The sequence below is a fragment of the Pungitius pungitius genome, chromosome 4, assembly GCF_949316345.1.
Source record: "Pungitius pungitius chromosome 4, fPunPun2.1, whole genome shotgun sequence".
NCBI classification, from domain to species: Eukaryota; Metazoa; Chordata; class Actinopteri; order Perciformes; family Gasterosteidae; genus Pungitius; species Pungitius pungitius.
The window spans coordinates 9048682-9071781 of record NC_084903.1 but is presented as its reverse complement, the minus strand read 5'-3'; the positions used below and the strand labels follow the sequence as shown (position 1 = coordinate 9071781).

Here is a 23100-nt window from a genome sequence, read left to right as displayed (position 1 = left end):
GATGCTTTTTTACTAACTCTGCTTACTCTGTTTGCTTTTGATGATGACTTCCCATGATAAATTGTACGTACTGTATTTCCCAAGGGGCACAGCATGAGGCTGTTGCCGGGTGACAGGGAGTTAAAAGCTGCTAATGTGGCTGTCAATGGAAAATCACTTGAGCATTTGAGGGGATGACCCCTGAGAGGAGGTAACATGGCTGGAAGGGAGTAACTGATCACATTTGCAAAAATCAGTCCCTTGATACTTTTCTCTGTTTTATAAGCACACCAAGTACCAATAAGAGGAGAGGTCACTAGATACATAACCATCAATAGTGCATCCAAGCATCCAAGACACCTGGATACACTGATTCTTGAAATTGGTCAACGCAAGTGGCACCAGAATCACAATTCATATCAAAAGAGTTTTCTGCTAATTGCTATTTGTCTCTTGTGTGTGCTTCACATTGACTGCACCCTAACGTAATGGCTTGACTGAGGAAGTGGTGACAATTCATTCAAACTGTAGAGTAGAGTAGAGTAATATTGCAAACATTTTCACAATCGTGATAATCTGTTCGTCATGAATGTGCGGGTACCCAGCAAAGGGCTTTGCGTCTTATTCTTAATATAAACAGTACTAAGTGTAATTGGTTGGGCTTACATATTCGAATTCTCTGGGCATTTTGTTGTGACAACAAATGTGTGTCCTCTCTGCAGTTAGATAGTTATAAAAACAATGAGTAAAGGTGGAAAATGAGGTTGAACACAGATATTTCCCAAGAGAGACCTTGCGATTCTCCATTTCGTGTTTTCACAGCTCCAATTAACAGCTTTGGCACCAATTAGCAAAATCAAGCTTTCCCTGACACAAAACCCATGGGGTTATATGTGTCAAGAACCAGGGTTTGAGCTGAAAAAAAACATGTTAGCAAACTATGTGTGGATCTCAGTTTGTGGCCTAATAATTGGGGCAATGAGCTTATGTTATTGTTGTTTGTATCCCTTTTACAAGTAAATACCTCATGGCAAAACAACATCATTTGCAAATATATATCAGTCAATGCTTTCTTGATTTGTCTCAGTATCATTTTAGACTCTTTCCTATATAAGGAGAGGAGTTTTCATTTTGCCTGCTTTGTCTTCCACACTCTCTCCCAGATTCATCTGCTCTTAAGCATCCTCTTAGTATAATGAGGTGTATACGTTTAGATATGGCAGGAAGATCAATCTTAGCTGCACAGACAACCTGCGGGCCTTGCCCAAAGCCAACATGTTTATTAGAATGCCAAGGATAACAAATGATTTAACATGCTTCCCTCTTAAATAATCCTGTACACCTACAAGATAACAATAGCAGAGATGCCACAGTGAGTGCTCCTTAATTCAATTAAAAAGCATGGAGGATGAGCATGGCGTGTAAAATGAAATCCTTGAGGCAGTGAAAAACTCTCTGTGAGAGATACCAAATGTACATTTTATGTGTATCGTGTGCGCTTAATTAAAGGTGAGACGTATTCAAAACTCAAGTCTCATTTTAGTAAATTTTGACTTTCTTCCAAAAAAATAATTGTTATAAAAGCAATTGTGCATTTTAAAAGTTTATGTGCAAAGTGTATAACATATTTCTTTTCTAGAATGGTGTTCATCTTTGATCATTATTCAGTAGCCTCAGAACCTCAAACATATTTAAAAAAAGTTTATATAATGTTTTTTTGCAGGCTGATTTTTGCAAGTTTGAGCTGTTTATTTTGATTATTGGACTATGGAATTCATCAAATACCCTGGCTTCATTAATACACTACATAGGGCAAGGGAAAGACTGGATTATAGACTATAAATGTTCTGAAAACATCTGCTTCACTATACGATCATTTAACTAAAATAAGAATGTTACCATGTGAGACGCTCCACCCAGCAAAGGACCTGGAAAACACACACATACAGAACTACGGCAACAGGACTCTGGGGCAAAGGACGGGTCCGAGCTAGAAAAAAAGATGTCATACTGCTGTGTCACAGGCAGATCTTTGCACATACAGCCATCCATCAGTCATCCACTCTGACCTACTCCCTTCCTTCTGTGTAACATCTTCAAGCTACTCTATAGCACACCATGAACAAAGAAGCTGTTTGGAAGATGTTTCGATAATGGACTAATGCTGCTTCATCCCACGTAAACATAGATTTGCCACCAAGATTGAGACTGACCTCAAAAATTAGATTAAAAACCTTTTGGAAATTACTTGAACTATACAAAACATTTCATTCCTCTCAAACTGTTGTTCGCACTGAAGCAGAATTGCTCGATGGCGAACAAATGCAGAAGGCCTTCTAGTAAAGATCTGTGGTGAGCGGGTGACCAACAGCACAAGTTCTTATTTTCAATTATAACAAAGTATTGCTGTAAATACAGGAAATAATGGATTAAATGCATTAATATAACTTGCTGCAAAGTAGTTTGGTAAAAGGGAAACATTTAGTTGGACTAGATATTGATGATGTTTACCGTATAGACATAGTAAGGAGTGGACGTAGGCACCTCACCCTTTGCTTTGTAGATTACCATTTTGGAGGCTTAAGTAGTGCATTTTAGTTAAAAAACAACATCCAAACAACGCCTTGTTAGCAATCTGTCGTTCAAACGGTAGGCACATCCTAAAGCATTACCTTGTCCATGGTCTATTTTACTCTAAATCAAATATTGATGCCATTTAGGAATTAGAATGTAATGTAGAAGATGTGAAATTAGCATTTGAGACCATAAGGTCTTGTTTACAAAGTCTGCTGCGGTAATAAATCTAGAGAGAAGAAGGGTCCTTTTGTCATATAACCAGGCCTCTCTTTTTGCAACCAGAACAAGTCGTCCCTGATGGCCAGAAGAAAGGTTTAAGGCACTTTACAGACCCCGCCTGGGTCTCACCACTGTCTTTTTTAAACCACACATAATGACCCAAGGGGAGGGTAAGATCTATAAACCAAATAAAGGTAAGATTTTTTTTACCAAGACTAACAGCCATGCGGACAAAGCATTAAGATGTATAGAAGCACACATTTATCATGAAACTCTTTTTCAAAATGCTTGCAGTTGTTGTATCCCATTGCAAATAGGCCTAAGCTTTCCTAGATGTATGTGCAGAGAAACAGAGGGTGACACAAGTCTCCAACTGTTATGTGGTCAAGGTCACTGATAATAAGGACACCAATTACCAGTGGCCCTAACGGGGCCATCCACCTGCAACATGTTTATCCCTTTAACGCAACCAAATATTCTCTCTTTCTCTTTCTCTCTCTCTCTCTCTCATGCGCACTGTTGGGACAACAGCGACTGTTGTAGGCAGTAGCTATTCAACGCAATACAAGTTTTTTGTAGATTTGTCTTAGAATCAGAGTAAATAAAACCCATCATGGATCATGGATTCCTTTTACACACACGCACGCACTCCTGCGTCCTCCTTGCGCTCTCCCCGTTGTATTCAGAGCAGCGCATCCCCGTCGAAGATCCTGGCCCTCTCACTAATGCTCGTCCTTGTCAGAGACAAAGAGGTTTTAAGACTGGAGGATTTGGCAGGCTCTTCCAGTTGCAGGCAATATTTCAACCCATCCATCTAGCTAGGATAATAGAGTGTCCTTGCCTTTCAATGCCTGGAGGAGTGACCAGTTATCACAAGCCACCAGTGCCGCTGTTAATAAAAGAGGGGATGTGGGGATCGAGTTGAGGAGGAGGATAAAAGAAAGAAGGATGGAGGGAAAGGTGGAGGAGGGATGGCCGAATGTTGTTTTTGACGGACGCATCGCGAAGGTGAAGCCGATCTCGGTCATGGGCCGGCTACCGAGCTGTGGGGAGTTCTTAGCTTTGGTTTGTGTGAAGATAAATTTAGTCCCCTCACATCTCTCTGCAGACCTTGAAGAGGGGAGGAGAAGTGAAGGGAGAGGAGATGAGGAGAATAGGAGTGGAGAGGTGGGGCACGCAGCGTTAGGCTAATGGCCAAACTGACCTTCAGAGAAAGTCAGACATTGAGAAGAGTAAGTAGTGTGTCATACCAAGCCACTGCGGCTTAATCCAGGTCATTGCCATTACTCCTGACATCACTACTAGGATTCGAGGCAGTTGACCATTTTCCACTCTGTAAAGGAAATATATTCTCATATATCTCATATGAGTAAGCTTAAATGTGTTTAAAATCAACCATATGAACGTTATATTAATGCTTTGACCAGGTAGTCTAACCAGCGTGACCAGCAGTCTGGGACAGAGCTAGCTCCACAGTGCTTTAAGATGGAAATGGATATAGTTCAAGCAAGGGCGCCGGGTATAGGACATGTGAAGAGGGGAGGGCCATTTCCAGTAACCACAAGGAAACATAAATGTGTTATATTGAGAGTGTGTCACTTATTTAATTGATTGCTCTTGGACAACTTGAATCCCCCATGCAATAGAATACGCAACATGAACTCTGAGGTATTGTATAGTAGGAGTTTGTGTTCATGTGGTTTGTGGAATCTTTAGCTGACGTTACTATGTATAGCGTTTATCATCGTGAATACAATATTGGTGTTTAAGAAGCAAAAAGACTGACTACATATGGTAACATGCTGTTTAGAGACATCGGTCTAATAGAACCGTTTTCGTATAAAGTAAAACCAGACTATGTCTAGTTTATCCTTTTCTTTTTTTCCACTTCCACACGCAGCATAGTCTCAGGAAAACATGCAGAGTGACAGTTGAACTTTTCTTTGGATCACTTTGAATCACACCTTTAAGTTTTACCTGTCAACAAAACCCTGTAAAACATGCAGCAGTTTCCAAATTCGAACATAAAAGTTTTGCTGCAGAAAATAACACCTTAGACAAAGGCTACCATGGTCAATATGGTGCTTTACTTTACTTGATTCTCAAAAGGCCATCCTAGATAATAACATAAGCTTGGTGACAACTTTTCTTCAAGTCAATATCCGATATTAAGGGCTCAGAGTCTTAAATGTCTTCTGAAATATCCGCATTCTGCTATTTTCTTTATTTTCTTTTAGAGACATTATGTCAGAGTTTTGTGATTATTTTATGTAGCATGTTATTTGTTTAAATAGAACAGAACAAAAAGAGGCACTAAAAATAAAGTATAACCAAACTAAAATCATACATCTTCTGGTTGAGAATGAGTCATATCAAACTCCCAACTGACATTGAATACACAAAAAAGCACCAATGGCGAGGCGACATGTCAAGCCAAATTTGGAAAACTAAAAGACACCACACGGGCCAATCAGCAGCAGGATGCATGTTGCCCAAATTAAATGTGTGATGTAGCAAACATGGCCTTTTGGAGTTTGAAACTTTGACCTTTAATTATGTGAAAACACCAGAAAACATTTGCATAATGCATCTCCTGTTCTTGTTTCAAACTGACACTGTATCATATTTAGTTAAATACATGACAATGTATGTTGGTCAGAATCACAGTTTTCAGAGTTCATAGTTCTTTTTTGTGCGGTTTCAATATTTGAATAGCAGTGGAAAGGTCATGAGCGAAATCTTAAACTAAAAAAACTCTGAAAAAGACCTTGAGTTGAAGCTCCTACACTTCTACATTTACAAAAAGTCATTCTCGGCTAATCTGCACCTCCACAGTGAATTTCCCACAATTGACCTGATGTCACCTTGTGCTGGTCCACGCTCACCAGACTGATCTGTTTATCTATGACATGTGGAGGTGATTGTGAAAGGATGTGTTGCAGTTGTTTCCAAAAACCTGTCCATATTGACACAGCCAAACCCTTCCACAGTACAGAGAATGTGTGTCTCTCCAACCGTGTGGGTGAAATGGTGTCAAGAGGGGGTGAGAACTCTTTCCCTCCCATTTCATTTTAACCAGCCATATTTTGTTTTTAGCAATGTTATGTAACGTTAGATTCAGATGTCCATTTACATGTGTTTAGTCAAAGCTGATTTAATTGTTGCTGACTTCATAATTTAAGTGTATCTCTATTTTCTCAACTCAAATACCTGAAATGCTAGAATAAAGCATACTTGCACTGTTCATGTGCTTTGCTAAATTAGGCCAAAGCAGTGTAATTCTAAATAGTTTCTTAGACTTCATTTTGATTGTGAATTTAACGAACAGGAATTCCATGTATCACAGTCATTTATTTTGTAGTGTAGGAAACAATTATAATGGTAATTCAGCTTTAATAGTTTTGGATTCCCCGAACGCCAATATTGTAACACATTTGGAAACCTAAGTATTCCAGACACTGATAATAAATATACATGGCAGTAAATAATTTGACAAACCAGTGGGTCATATGCAGTCTACAAGGTGACTTTTCCCCCTTTCCTAGGGGCTATTTATCCTGCCTGCCAAAGAATTGATGTAGAGAGTGCAATGAGTTATGCATTGTGACTAGAACATGATAAAATCCAGCATGCATTCCAATCCATGTGATTTCTGCAAGAAATTAAACAATTAATGACTGGAAAGGGCTCAACATTGAGCCTAAAGATTCACCATGCAGAGGAGGGACAGCGTTCCAGCCAGCTGTGCCTTTTGACGTTAGCTATTGTCACTTTCCCCACCCCTCCCTCCCCATGCAACTCCCTGATGCACTCCAGATGACAGAGGAAAGGAAATTATCGAACACCAATACAATGTCGTTGTCTGGTAACTTAATAGGGCTTCTGAGTAGGGGCTCTGTGGGATCTTACTTTGAGGCGATAATGAGAGCCATCATTCCCTTTTGGGCTTAAAGAAAGACGCCTGCTCTGACACGATGTGTGTGTGTGTGTGTGTGTGTGTGTGAGTGTATACATGTGTGCACACATGCACTTGTTTGTCTTTGAGCTTTTTTAGTCCAGTGAGGCCCACTAAGCAAACAGTGCACTGCTTTAACGAAGCCACAGAGATCTCCCGTTGAATGCAGCTTGGGAGAGATCTCTGAGATATTCTGCTCATTAAATAAGGCTAAAGTCCAAATATTGACTGTAGGGAGACGCATCACACGGGCTGTCCCATATATCTTATTATGCCTCCCTCAACCATTTATATGCTTGGGGAGTATGGTAGAAAGATACAAAGAAGATGAAAGTCACATTTGTTAATGGAACTTAACATGAATTGTGATCTAATAAGAGAAGCCACAATGACGTAGTGCCACAAGTGACAAGGGGCTGTGCTTCCAGCAGGGCTGTAACAGAGGGATTTATTTTTTTCTCTTTAATTATATCAGCCATGTTTTTTCCATTTGATGAAATCCCATAAATTGAGGAACAATGCATCCAAGCCCCTTTGTGGACATTAAGGGGGGTCCTAAGGAATACACTCTGAGAAGTTTACATGTTGAACTACTTCATCTGTACTTCTTTAATAAACATTCTGACGTCTGGTAAGGATGGAGAGTACAGGTGTAAATGATGTGCTGCTCTTACTGAATGGCTGTGACAGTGGCTAAGCCTCTGCTGGTTGAGAGGCTTCACTTCTGTGGTTCCATAGCCAGCGGATGTTCGGTCCAATAACTTATTTGCCTTATATTGATCTTTGTTTATAGTTCGAGTAGCAACTTGAGATGCAAAAATGTAGTTGGAGTTGGAGAGGCGACGTGAATCAAATCAATGAAAAGCTAAATCCACCATCAGATATCAGCTGGTTTGTCCAGAGGTCGCCTCTTTGGCTCCGGCACAAACTATTACCCTGCAAATAAAAATGGGATCCCTTCTGCCTACAGATTCTGCTTAAGAGAATTAATGCCAAATCAGCTTATGGAGATTACAGATATAGCAGTCCGTTCCTATCAAAGAAAGCCGCTCACTATGCATTTAAAAGGAAAAGAAGTTGCGACCCCCCCCCCCACTCCCATAATGCACATGGGAGAATTCCTCCCAGTCTGTTGATCCCAGCTCAGAGTAGTTTGGGTAGGAGGGACTTCTACACTCCTCTGTGTTTACATATTGAGTATACCTTTGTCTTGTTAGTTTTTCTCTTCCGCTGATGTTCAAACCCAAGGGAGCACAACAGCTTATGAATATTTAATGCGGAAGAAACCGAGACGTATAATGATATTACTCCAAGACAATGATTTGTTAAACAAAAATCCACTCCGGTCAATAATGCCCTCGATGTCAAATTCAATGATCAATACTATATTTTCCTATTTGTATGTATTCATAGTTTTAGAATTTGTAAAATAGAATTGTTTTTCAACGGGTCAGAATATTTTCCCTTATGTGTAACGCACATCATAATCACTCAGCTATGATTCACAGATCAATAACATCCGGGCATAAGCAATATTAAAGACAGAATGCCTAAACATGTGTTCAATAAATATTGTGTGACTGCTAGCTGAGAAGAAAGCCTCCCCATGTGGATAAAGTGTAGTTAATAACAGAGTGTAAGAGAAACAGACATCATTAAGATTCATCAGTGTGCAAGCAAACCTCCTCCAACCCCCAGATGACTATCAAGCACTGTGTTTTCTAAGCAAGGAGGTAATGAGACAAATACGTATTACTCTAGTAAAGATGGCATGAATATTAGCATCGCATTAGGCCCTGAATTTAATGAAGTTGTGAGTACAATGTGTCACAGTTACCAAGAGACAAAGTATGCTTAAACTTTGTATAGAAAGAAAGAGAGGATATGAAGAGAGGAGAGTGAATCATGAATGAGAAAAATGACTCTCAATCTAACGAGTCATAGCTTAACATGCCAGTGGTACAACATGACTGCGCTTACTGAAAGTAATGGCGTATGTTAAGTGAAGCTGTGGTGATCATTTAGTGAGGAATGGGACCATCGGTACTCACTAAAGGGGTGCAAGGGGTCCAATATTCAGGGTTGAGCTCGGTGCGAGGACGGAGGTCCAGATATTCAGGGTTCAGTTCAGTTTGGGCACGTGTTAATGTCCCCTTCAAGATTGGAAGAAAAGGTGTGTTAGTGCGTGCTCTGCATCGGTTTGTTTGTGGAGAAAGTTTAACAAATTACAAATCACAATATATCTGTGAGTGTTATCACTCTGGTGAGAAGTGACGTTAACATTAAATGTCATATTTTACCTGTTTACCTGCCCTCAAATGAGAATGCATCTATACTGTCTTTTCATAAAATAAAGAAACACCATTAGAAAAATCCTATTCCATAATGATTAGCGGAGCGATTAAAAAACGGCACTTGAACATTATACAACTACATTTCTAAAACGATTCCTGTAGAATGAAGAGCAACTTATATTTCAAATGAGGTTAGAATCCCGTTTTTCATGCCCTGTGGCCCAAATGACAGGCCAGTTGAATAGACTGAATCTGTTGGGCCCCATGAGGTTCATGATGTATACTGTAATTATCTGCTGATTTTCAAAATGGCTGTGTGTAATGAGGCCATGCTGCATGAAGCCCCAGGCATAAATCACTGTCTTTAACTGACTTCCAGATGACCAACAACAACAGAGAGCGAAATCAGGGGGGGGAGGAGCACTGTGTAGCGTAGCATCGGCCTCGTGCTTCTTATCAGCAGAGGCCACATTGTGAGCCCAACCTGCTTAAGACCGTTTTCAGGCTCCTTAAAATAGTCAGCTCAATTGCATTCATCCTCGCTCATTCATCCGTTTACAGCGTGTCGACCGATATGCAGCTTTATTCAACTATGTGGCACAGGTGGAGACTTTTCACAGATGCGGTGTGAGGCTCAGATTTGTTGAATGGCACCTTGCCAGTCAATCTGTCAGAGTGTCTGCTGTCACTGGCATGGAACTGTTCCCATGGTCTGACTCACACAAACAAACGTCAACAGATAAACAACTACTCACCACACCACCAGACACACACATGCTCAGGTACCACTTGCTTAGTACTCAATTCAACCGGATGCAACTATCCAATCTCTCGCCTCCACAAAAGAGAATTAAAAGCTTTCTTTAGACCTTGTGTTCTTTTCAGGTGCCTTTTTAGGTTAATCTTACATTGTTAATTAATAGGGGTTAGAAAACAATCTTTCAATGTCTAATTTGTGTCATCATTTTACACAACAGTTACCAATTATTGGTTGTATTATTGTTGATTAAACGATGAGTAAAGCAATACTTTGAACCTTTATATCATTACGCATCGTCTACCGTTTATAGATAAACCTCTCAGAATGAAATATTAGTTATTAGTACCTCCTCGTTTATTGCCAGGGGGATAAGTGACAGAGAGAGAAGAGAGAGTTGGAGAGAGTTGGCAACATGATGAATTGATCTTTTTTAAGTCCACACTGTCAAAGTGATCCTTGGTTGCAGATTGTAATACTTTTAAAGCTGGTGAAAAAAACCTTTCAATCAGCTCAAATGGCAAAAGTAATAGTAAAATGTTATCGAATGATTAAAGTTATAGTCGATGGTTTTGAACTTTTCTACAGTGCGCCGATCTTCTCTTACCTGGAATTGCCATTAAAATGTATATTTGGACGTTATATTAACTGCCAGGCAACTAAATGTATTTAAACACATATAAGTTCTGCCCAAATCAAACTGCTGGATGGTAACTAGTGGTGGAGGTAATTTGGTCTCTTGGGGGTGAAATTGATTTGGTTTCCAATTTAATTGAAGCACTACAGAGGCTGGAGGGAATGCTGAGGGTGGCATGACTGATGGAGAGTCCCACATTGAAAGTACTCCAGAAATGTACAACGCCGTCGAGGGGACAGTCGCATTACAAATGGAGAACAAAATGAGACTGAAATTGAACCAGCGGCGCATCAGATTGCAGCCGCTGGTTCAGCTTGTGGTTGCTGACTTTTGGTCATTTTTGGCTAGAGGCATGTTGCACCTATGCTGCAGTGTGGGTAGAGGTTGAGGAATTCACTTGCAGACGGGGAACGGTTATAACACAATAGTCCGGCTGAACCCCCCCCCCCCCTCGCCCCCCAGAAAAAAAAACAGATTTTGTCCTCCGTGGGAGATGATGCAGCTTTGTGACGAGGGAAAATGTTACACCTCATATTTGTGTGGGAGGAAATACAGTTTCACATTTGCTTATTGTTCATGTCCCTGAGAAACCAATGCACAATACAGGAACAGGTTAAACAGCATTAGAAGAAGAGGACCGCTGGTGGACAGCAGGGATTGGAGGGGGGCACCCACCAGCCATTTCCTGACTTCTTCAGAGGGGGCCGACACTTCCACACTTCTCATTTCACACATCCCAGTGCACAATTTGGCAGATGACGTCCGTTCGCGCCCACAAACACATTTATACATGAATAGATACTATAGGAAAAAAAAGTAACATTTTTGAATGAGATGTATAGGTGTTGTTTGCTGACCTCAAAACTCTACAAGAACACCATCACGCAGTCATATCTATGCGCGCTCCACCTGTGCAAGGTCACTGGAGCACTTTCCAGCCTGCTCTGGGCAGGATGGACACTGGGAATGAGGCCAGAATGTTTCTGTCACAAGCCGGCAGGCACGTCTATGGGCAATTGAGAGTTTCTGGTGTCACCAAACTGCTGGTCGGAAAGTGGAGCACATTAAGCGCAAATGATTGAAACCCGCAAACCCGCTGCTGTGAAATGACAGTTTAAACCACAGAGCCACCGTCCTATTGGCTGCACCTCCTTTTCAGACTGAACTGAGTTGAGCGCATTGTGGAGTCACCAAATTACAAAATGGCAGGAAAACCCACTAGGACCATGTGGCTCTGTGAGCACAAAGCTCAGCCATGTGCCGTCATGACATTAGAGCTCTGGGTGTTCATGCTGAAGCAAATTGAGTCTCGTTCTATTACCACCGTGTCCCCAAATTGTTCTCAAAACGTGAAGCATTTGTCCTGTTGCACATGAAGGACATGTTGTTCGCTGTTTGTTTCGGGGGGTTCTCTCTTACAAATTTAAGGAGATTTAGCTGTTAGTATGTAGGACAAATGTGCAGGCTGTAAAGTGCTTTGAAGAAAATGGTTATTGTAAATTAAAGTGTAGATAAAACATGTCCGCTGTAAAAGGTCATTTGTATCACAAGTAATTAGTGTTTCTTCAGATCACATGGGTGACCCTGAAGAATATGAACTTTCATGGTAAGATGAGAATAACAACATCTTGAGTTATAGTGATTCTGTGACGCTCCTCTGTTGAACATGTGTGTACACATTGAGCAGAGAAAAAGAGTTTCATTAAGGGGATAAAACACACTTTAATCAGCTTTACCATTAGTCTCCCCCTGCCAAGCCCTCCCAGTCACATCAGTCCTTTAGTTCTATTTAATTACCTTAGAGATACCACTGTATGCACTCTTCCTTGACATCACAGGACAACATTCATTTCTCAACAAGTCCTGTGTGTGTGTGTGTGTGTGTGTGTGTGTGTGTGTGTGCGCTACCAAGAATAGAACATGATGTTTATCTTGTGACTAGTGGTGAGGCTCCAGAGTGAAAAGACACGTGGCGGTTTGTGTGGATGACTTATGTCTGCTCTTCCATAGTTTTTCACTTACTAGCCATTCATTTAGGAACTAATCACATGAGTATGTTTAGACAGTAAGTATGCTACCGTTTAACATTTTATTTATTAAAATAATAATTTATTGATAGAAAATTGGGTAGAGTTGTCTGAACCATTAATATAAAACCAGACCATATTCCCCTCATAGTGATGTTAATAGTTAACGCTTAAAGCTCGGTAAAATCAATCACTGCGTCGTCTGACTTGTCTCTGGAATTTGTCCAATACGGGTTAATATATTAAGGCTTAATCGCCCTGTGCTGCCACGTCTGTCTCATAAAGCTAAAATGAGCCCATAAAGTGTTCCTGAGTGGGGAATATTCCTCTGGATACCAGACAAGGATTCACACCAAATAATTGTCCTTTTTTTTCTTCACATTTTGGCCTAAATAAAATTTAACGAACGCATGACTGAAAAAGGGTGTGGAGGATTGTGTTGTTAAGATGCCGTTCTCAATGCAAAGGAAAACGTAATGAAGGGAAGAAAATTGGGCAAGATTAGAAAACGAGTGCACAAGAGAGTATTCATATTAATCTTTTGAGATGGCTGGGCGAGAAAATCTGTGATTATTATTCTTTTATAAGCTGTGCTGTGATTGGCCCTTGCTTTAGTGGCGGCATTAAACTTTATGTTTATGAGTCCCAGTGTTAAGCCCATTTCCACGCTCCTTATTCCACACACTAAGTATTGACATTCCATTTAAGTTGACGAGGAGGGTATTTTATGACAGAAATGTAATGGAAATGCACGCAGCGGGTTTTGCAGTTAAAAAATATCACCCAATTACAAGGGCATCTTTGCATAGTTGCAGAGTTAAGAGAGTGTGCACGATGCACCGCTGCTTTGTTCACAAAGAACAAAGGGAAAGGAATTAATCTGAGCCCTTTGCCTCTCCTCTCCTTCTGCTGCACTAAAACATGTTCAATGAGAATACTCGCTAATGAAAAGCCTTCTCAGTGTTTGTGTATGCAGCCTGCGAAAAATGTACACGGAGCTTATGTTTGATACGATAATTAATTACGCAAGTTTAAAAGTACTCCAGCCGCAAGGAAATTAACGCAGACACGACGTTGTGAGTGTGTTTGGCGGGGAGAAAATAAATGTGATACCGTGGATGGTTAACATCGTTATTCAATGAAGGTGCTTTGTGAGCGAACGGAAAACAAATTAGGTTAAAGTCCTGTGACAAGATAAATAAAGGCTTGATCAATTAAGTGGTTGAAAAAGATGGCCGTCCTGCGCTCAATGGGGGCAGCCCCGCTGTTACAGTTTCATTCTTGTGCCACAGAGAAGCATTGATTCTCCATGGCACCCTGTCCTCGTCATTACCGTCGATGCTGAGGCCAGCCCAAACCATTCTAAACAAACGCTAATGGCTCAAAGGAATTGAGCCGGGCTTGTAGCAGAATTCTAATGAGCACATTTTATACATTTTGAAGTTTAGGGCCCGAGAAGGCGGAACGCTGCAGGTTATCCAGCGAACACGGGGAATGCATTAACAAAAGTGGAAACCGTCTCTCGATGAGATCACACCGGGCAAATATGGCTCAACCCCCCCCTCGCCCCCTACTTCCATCCAGCACCTTTTAGCACCACGTCCGACTTCTAACTCGGCCTTCATTTCGATCACAACAAGACACCTGTTAACTTTCAGAACTGTGTGTTGCTCCGTTGTGATGCCTTAGCTGTGACAAAGTGTCTGCCATGCAGACACAGGAGGTGGAAACAATACAATACACATCGTCCTGGCTGGATCTAATTCTCTGCACAGTCGGAACTAAGACACTGAAAATAGATTGAGGTAATAGAGATGCCTGATTTTCTGATGAAAGAGGCTGCAATAGTAATAATTGTAAACTGAATTAACATTTAATCTGGTTTAAAAGGTTCCTATTAAAAACCCTATTATGTCTCATTCAAGTTAAAAGGGAAAAAGGTTATTTTCTCTTTTGCCCTTTAAATATTCTGTAAGAGCACCTTCCGACCTCCAAATGAAGAACTTCCTTACACTTGGGGTAATGTCTGAGCTTCTTGCTTCGGAAAAGTTACCGAGGGAGTTCTCCCCAAAGGGACCATGTACTAAAAGAGACTAAAGTTGTTGCAGAGCAGCTCTTTTCCCTGTAATCACTTGGGTTTCGAGTGGTCAGTATGTTTTCTGATCTTTATTTTATTCTGCAGACAGTAGCTCTTGCTCCCTATTCATGAAGAAACCGTATCCTTTTGCATAGTTAAACTCTAGGCATTTTTTAAAGAGATCCATTGGATATCTGCATCTCTGGTCGGGGAAACATCTATGTCTAATTTTAATTAATCCTTTTGTAAACTATCTACCCATTTTGAGCAACGTCTCAAACGTCTCTAAATCCTCCAAAATTAATGCACTTAGTTCAACGTCCACAAGAGTGGAAGAAAGGTGATCTAATGGAACCCAGTGAGAGAGATTGATAGAAACATAACACTCTGTTTCAGTCAAGTGACAGCTGTTTAACAAAGCTCCACCACCATACACAACACAGACATGTTCAGTCTGTCTCCAGCACGTCTCTATTCTGTCTGCTTCCATCTTTGTTTCTCCATCTATAGTCAAAAGCTCTTTGTTCCTTCTCAAACTGGTGCTCAGCTACAAAAGAGCTCAGCAAATTGAAGAAGCTGTTACAGTAAGTGGAGTGTGTATCTAAGTCAACTGAGCATTCACCCTTGAGGCCGAGTAATATCTTTAACCGTATTGGTCCAATTTACAAGGGACTGGACAATGAAGGGTTCGTTAGTTGTAAGAACTAAAAGTAGCCTAAATCCATGCAAACTGCTCATGTCGGCCAAAATGCATGAGCTACATAGAATGTAAAACATAAGTAACCTCCTGCACCGTCTTTTATTGAAAAATACTGACTGACCACACTGTGTCTTGTACAGCCTTCAGATAGAAAGCTAAATGCACGTAAACTGAATGGCAACCTCTTTCCACTGCGACAACATTTTGGATTCTTAGCAACAGTAACAAGAGGGCAAGGCTAAAAGCTTTAATCCGGTTGGAAGTAAGCTGACAGGCTGTTAAAACCTCAATATAGAGATAAGCTGACCAAACTGGTAAAGCATAAAAAAAGATCCCATTGTTAATTGCATGAAGCACCTTAATGTTGTATATCCCGTGCTGCTCACTCTTCATCCATGTCGTAATGAGTGGCACAGGAAGCAGCAAACTGTGACCTAGGTAGAGGCTGAAATGTTTCAGGACGTTCTGGGGTCTTATCTGTATCCATCTCCTGGTGACATAATGAAGTATGCGTATTACTGGATGCCCTTAACACACCTCTAGCATAATGAACAGAGAGTATTTCAGCCGCTGCCCTCTGCTAAACGTTCAAAAAAAGTGAGCGTCCGAGCCGTATGATTCTGACTTTATGCCAAAAGCCGTCTCTGTTAACGTTCTCCCCGGTCTCCCTGTCAAACAATAACTGTTTAAAATAATGAAATGGTAATAATATCACTGGGAAATTCTTCGAGTGGAAGCAGTTTTCTTTTTTTTTTGTGTCACTCACTTGTAGTGACAATTGGGTGCTGAATGTAAGGCGGGTAGCCACAGAGCTCAAACAAAAAGCCTCACAATAAGACACAGATAGTCAATTAAATATTCATCAACTGGTTGAAAGAATTCATAGACATGTGTCTGTCAGTGTGTCAGCAATGCTGCCTGAGAATGTGTTACAGAGCGCTGCAGCTGACTGAGTGAGAAAATACTCGTATTTGTCAGCACTTTAAGAATAGTGGGACAAGTATAATGGAATATGGAGAATTTCTCTTGTCTATTTGAGCGACCTGTTATTTAGCCAATTTTACACTAGCAGCCTAGAAGCCATAAAGGGTCAGGTTTTTTATTGTGTATTTGAATCGCTAAGGTAGTAATGGAAACACTGTTAGATTGTACCGTTCCAGATTATGGACTTTTCTATTAGTTGAATTGGGTGCATGAGATGGAATGGGTCTGGTGAGGAGTTTCATTTCACTGACTAAAACATTTCTGTAGACTTATACCAACAGATTGAGCATTTAAGAGCTGAGTGCAAAAGCTACCGTTCTAAAGTACATTGCATGAATAGGAGTTGAGTTGTGTACCTCGCATTCCAAAAAGTTTCAAAAAGCTTACACCTTGCAGTTATTTTTGCGATGAAAAGATGTTCACCTGTGCAGCAGATTGTTTTAATTATTTTCTTTTTTATATCTTGAATTGAAATTTCTATGTGTGTTGCTCTTCATAGACAACAGCGTCTGTATTTTTATAAATAATCGATTCCCTTAAATTGCAAGTCTTAATACTTACAATGTTTACTTGCGTGAAGCAAAATTCTTTCAACCCAGATTGAAAACGTTGTTTCTGTGTTGTCATCAAGGTAAAATTAGATGACATGGGGTCTCTGTATATTTTCCAGGCTGTGATTACAAAGGTGGTTTAGAAACGGGAAAGTTTTAACCTGCTTGTTGCTGTGCTTTCAAATGAGACACCCAGGGGTTCATTATCCTCGCTGATGTAAACATCTCTCTCAAGACTGCACCTGCACACGACGTATTTTACTTCCAGTAAATTATTGAGGAGGAAAACTATCCATGTCATCTCAAGGTGGTAAATGTAAATAAATTAAACTATTGAATGGAACCATTAAGGTGGAATGCACATTGTGGACGACCCTTGAGATCAATTTCTGCAGATGGTTTGTGGTGATAATAATACATCTTTATCATCAGTTGTATTCATTTGCACACAGTCGTTCTGTTTGTGAAAGTGATCTAATTCAAGCGCAGTGGATCCAGTGCTCGCAGGGGAAAAGGGAAATCTAGCTAAACAGCGGACACTTTTGCATGCAAACAATCCTTATTAGTCACGCTGAAGTGACATTATTTCACCCAGTAACCCAGTTTGCACGCACCATTTGGGAGCCTTGTTAGTTTATTCAGTGGGCTGAGATTTGATGAGATCCTTCCTGCGTATTTCTGAAGATCGGATGATTGTCATTTTTTTCATGAATCACAATGCTTATCTAAAATGTCAAAGCAGGGTGAAGAATACAAATTACAGTGACTGCATAGTGTGCGATGTGGTTTCCGGTGTAATTTGGATCATTTTGTGTATGTTGATGTGCTGAATGTTAACGAGAGATGTCGCGCTGCACTGTAAACACGGCATTGCTTTTTTAGCCGTACAATAGCAGGTCCATAATCCTCGCACAATGAAAGCCTTAAATGTATGCACCTAATTCTGTCTCTGCTGTTTCTCATTTTACCGCCGAAGAGTACAGTATCATTAATACAGAAGTGGCTGCAGCCAGAATTAGACATTAACGAGCTAGAAGATGAAACAAAGGGGAACTAGTATACAATGTAGTCATATTATAACCTTTGAAGCTACTGTAAGATATTGAAGGAATTTATATATCACAGATAAGTATCTTGTTAACCATTCTCCAGGGTTTGAATGTCAAATACACCATATTTGCTATAATGAAACCCTTTCTTATATCAACGGAGCATCTGCCAGCCGCATCTGTGGGTTGCAGTGAAGCATCTCATTATGAATATGTTAAACAAAAATCAACTTGACAGAAAGAAAACTTACCTAAGGCTAGAGGCCAAAACCGATAAGGGGCTTTCTACCGAATTGGTTCAAAGTCAGATTGGAAATATTTTTAAAGAATGTTTTATTCCAAAAACTTTGTTCATATAAGACATTATATTAGTTTCAAATAAGTCAACAGTTGCGCCACACAAGGTTATCCACATTTAATATGAAGACATCTGATGCGATCTGCTCTGGTCTGTCAATCTCTAATGTCGCGTAAAAGCCAAGCTAGTGTCCCCCAGGTTTACAGCTAGTGTAAACTGAGCGGATTTTAAGGATTCAGCGGTTCACAGGGAGACATGGAAGTGAGAGCAAAGATTTAGTAGGTCGGGCAGTGCTGCAGATGGCTGCTCCGGTCTTCACTGCCGGAATGCACGCTCTGATTCGTGGTGAAAACAGAGATGCACATATGTTCCTGAGTATGTCAGTGCTGTAAAAGGACTTTGTTATTCCTGAAGTAGGAGCGATAGTGCTAATTGTAACTAGAGGTAAAATGAGCAATTTCAGACAGACAGACTATGTGCGGTTTAACTCATTTTTTGTCAACTATTACATTTTCAACAAGGTTCACTTGATCTTTCAAAATCTTGATCTCTTTTCTGGCTCCATGCAGTGAACACTCTGAATTGCCGCTCAGGGAAAGTACATTTGGATGTTTAACAGAGGTTCACTTGATATTGCAGTATTGATTTGGCTTGCTACTTTAGAAAAATGTCTTATGCCCTTAAGGTAACAGAAGAACGTAAAAAGTTAAAGAAACAAAAGATCCAAGTTATCAAGGCCTTTGGGAAGAAATTATGTTCAGTTAGACCTTAAGAGGGCTGTTAGATGGAAGGCTGGATGTGATTTTGCCATCAACCTTTCACTTGTTCTACAATCTGCTTTTGCAATAAATTCTAAAAGCTGCAGGTCTCCGGCTCTCCCTCCGTTCTGTGCCACGAAGCCGTTTTTATTGCAATGAATGTGATCCGGCATATTATCCATGAAATCCAACCCTGGAGCGCAGGGATGTAAAAAGGAAGTGCATAGAAAGCTGTAGAAGCTGCCAATCTTCTTATTTTATTACTATCTCATGATTCTTTGTAACATGTCAGAAAGGTGAAGTGGAACATGAAGCACCTCTGAACATTTTAACAGGCAAGATATAGCAAATTTGGGGAAATGCAGTCTAAGACAGAAACTGAAGCATTTCTTAAATGAATGAACTCATCAAGTGTTCACTTCCAAAAATCCATTATAGCTTTCACTGTCGTAGTGAATAACGTTGTTGTATTGTTACAGTTTGTTTTGGTGCAAGTGAGCAGAAAAGAGATCACAATGATTGATAAAATACCACATCATGAAATGCACTTTTAAATCTGCTTTGCAAATGTTTCATAGGAACGGAAATGTACTTGACATGATTGAATGACCTAAAGGACGTGCGCAATGGATTGTGAATTTTAGAAGGAAAAGAAAGCTCTTCACCGGCCTTGTACATTTTGGGACAAACACAAGAAAGATTTTAATAAGAAGGGTCATACATACACTACGAAGTCTGAGATGTGCTCTTAGTACTTGGATTGGGTCAAGTTACAACAACACCTGATAATTAGTATCCAATAATGCAGGAGCATAGACTTTCCCTGTCAACCCTCCCAACATCTGATTGGGGACAACCTGAATGACGTCAATATGACATCATCATGGTTATTTACTCAGACACAAAATTGTAAACATTTTCCACAGGGATGTTACTTCAGCCGCAATACAACCAGAAACCACCTTCTTTAAACAAAATTTAAAAGGCTAAGATAGCTTTTTAGCTTTAATCACGGTTTAACTATATCCTTATCATTTTTAAAATATCTCCACTTATGCATTAACCCTCTGCTCACATTTATTTGGTTTAAGCCTTAGGTACTATTATGGTGTCTGTAATTTGCTTAGTTTCTCTTACTTCTACATTTTCAGTGAGATAGTGTTTGTTTATCGGTCTGTATATCGGACCTTCATACAAATCACTCTGACGCACACACACACGCACACATTCTCCCAAAACCCTATAATAATCTGCGGATCTGCTGTAGTGAACATTGTCTCCCTCCTCAGAGATACTTAATGCCTAAATCTCTTTCTAACTGGCAGGGAATCACATAATTGGCTGTGGTCCATTTGCTCACCCGCGTGTGTCCTCTCACTAACAGCAGATTTTAATGAATCGGTTTTACAGTGATTAGAGTTCCTGGCTACAGGGAGGTCAGGGAGGGAGCGCGCGACTCCGACCACTGACAGACCTCCACGCGTGGACGTCCTCGCTCTGCGCGTTCTGAGCCCAGTGCGATGGGCTTAATCAGAACACTGCAGTTTGTTCTCTCTCTGCCTGCCGTGTCACTGCACTGCGCTATCTCTTTCTCCCTGTCAGCTCATGGAAACACATAAGTACAGACCCTGCGGTAGGGTGTATCTCTATTTCCTCCCTGCCATAATGCTATTAGCCTCCGCACACAGTATCCATGGTACCCAAAGCTTTACCCGAGGGGGCTGAACTACAGGTGACTGGAGCAATTTCAAATTACGCTCACTCATATCTGCTTCCTTTTCAATATATATGTTCTGCAACGGTTGATAGAAATACTTGTTTTAATTCAACCATCCATGTTATTTTAACCTTTTGAAATTATGCTATAAACGAGCTTTATAAGGAGTCAATAACTCTGGCAAATTTCACGGAGGTGGAATTTTCACCAATTTCCTTTCATCTTTTTCATGAAATAGATATCATCTTGTGTGGAAATCATATTGAGGTCTAAGTCAGACCTTCCCTTGAGAAAATGGATCTACGCTTGCTGATTGGGACATACATTTGTATCATAATTGTAGCTAGAAGAATTTCTTAACATCCTTTAACAGCTAGAAGTGTACATTTAATAAAGTACTTTGTGTACAATTTTGAGGTACTTCAGCAAACTTTACCATGCCCATGTTATGCTAGTTTGTATTCGGTTGTTTGTCATCTGGGATACTGGGATAAATATGATATAATATCACAATGACATGAATCATTCTGCTGCATACTCTGCAAAATTGTTAGTATCTTAGTAGTAAAACTTTCATTTTTAAATATTTTACAATGCAGAAAAGATCATGAATAGAAATGTGTCTTATGACAAATATTTTTACTAAGAAATAAAATAATTTAATATGAAGTAACTCTCAATCTCCACATATCTTTACACTAATAACTCTATAAAACTACTTTATTTTGGCCGTTGATCTGACTCATTGACCGTTGAGAACACTGATGATAAAAAACGAAAATGCAACACATCAATACCTTCAGTGTCCTTTCGTAGCCTGGAAGCCAGCCTCTAAAAAGCATTGCTCGCCCAAAATGCACCGTAGTGCCAGCTCCACTGATTTACCATGTCAACTTCTCTAATTCACCATGTTCTCCGTGTTGGCCAGACAATCCATGTAGACGGCTTCAAACCAACCACAATGACAGGAGTAGCAACAGCAGTTGGGGGTCTGCCCAATGCGTCTCTGGCTATGACACACCTGTCAATCAAATGGAAACACTGCAACATGCGAGCCAAAGAGCTGCTGTGCTGGTGCTCTGGCCAAAAGGAGCCACATGTGTAATTTATTTGTCAGCATCGCAGCCTACATCTCAAATGTAGTTATTTACTAGCATTCCATTTGCCTTGTTACCCAGAAGTAATTGTTACTTATTAAAGATTATTCTTATTTGCCTGGTCGTACTCTTTCATGTCATGTAGAGGGACAGAGCTCAATGGAGTAACCTCTCACTTAAGAAAATAAATTATACCCAGTTCTCATTTAGATGTAAATTTTAGTGTACGGAAATATATGGACCTTTTTTAGATTTCAAAATGATTCCTGTACAGTGGGTTGGGTTTTTTCTGCCTGCTACTAAGTACATTTTATCACCATCTGTCATGAATAGAAATTGTCACTTATTACTAATTACCACTCATTAAAATCTTTTGGCAAAATTCATGTTCAACACCACGTCCCATTATTCTACCGAATGATTCCATTTCTTCAAAACCATCCACAAAAGGTGGTGACGAGATGGAAACCACCTGGTGTGCTTAAATTTGATCAGTGGTTGTACATTTTCAGTCAATTGTTTTTATGCATGTTAAGAACAGATCAAAAATAATAATAACGATAATTTGACATTTCAGTTTTTAAATCGGATCCCACATATAACATTTGATTCCTTGCTTTGGTGACCCTGTTCAGACTGCAACTTTTTGAACTCAATCTTGATTTCGATAAACACGCATGAAAGTTCCCTGCGTCTTGCACATATATGATGCTATAGTGGTGCCAAAATGTTACCCACAGACGGACAGAAATGTAAACACCTGGCAAGGCCCTGACATCGGCTCCTGGTGCATTCCCCGCTACAGCAGGAGTCTCGAGGATCACTTTCTGCCCCGACAACACACACACAGACTAACAAGCTGAAAACAAAACCAGCCACATGCTGTCGGGAGTGATAACCATTGTTACGATAACCATTCATTATGTACTCTACAGGTCCCTGCTTATTTTCCTTCACTCCACGGGAATGCTTCTTATAAATCCAGGCATATAACAACAAACCGGTCTGTGTACTTTCTGTTTATATTTTTGCATTCGGTGAGCCTTGCCATTCACAGATAAAGAGGCTGTGCCTAATGGAACACACTGAGTTTTGAGAAGATTAGTGTGTGGGTCAAGCTACTGTTACATGATGACAACAACAAAAATGACCCCTGAGTTTCCGGCATTGTTTGCTCGACGCTGATTGCTTCCACTCAACATGAGCTAGCATTGACTGACTGTATGCCTGACTGAGGCTGAATGGATTATGACTTTTATTTACGCGTGTCTGGATACATTATATGAACAATGGCCATCCTGATCATCGAGACCCTTGCTTTTACAAATACAACTTGATATCTGCATCTGTCGGCTTAGTAATTGAAGCTTGTTTTCATGAAAAATGAGGACAGTGCAGAAGAGGTGCCAATTCTGTGCCTTGTT

The 23100-nt window shown here is 40.3% G+C and overlaps 1 protein-coding gene across 5 annotated transcripts in view; it reads right to left on the bottom strand.

Moving 5' to 3' along the window:
* LOC119226434 (protocadherin-9) overlaps positions 1–23100 on the bottom strand; it is a 159529-nt gene that overhangs the window by 105574 nt on the left and 30855 nt on the right. For 3 of the 5 annotated variants that reach the window (XM_037484440.2, XM_037484416.2, XM_037484423.2), the window contains one exon: positions 8782–8883. The exons of the other annotated variants lie outside the window; for them this stretch is intronic. In XM_037484440.2, the coding sequence (XP_037340337.2) occupies positions 8782–8883 (102 nt within the window). The remainder of the gene's footprint in view (positions 1–8781; positions 8884–23100) is intronic. 5 annotated transcript variants of the gene reach the window in all.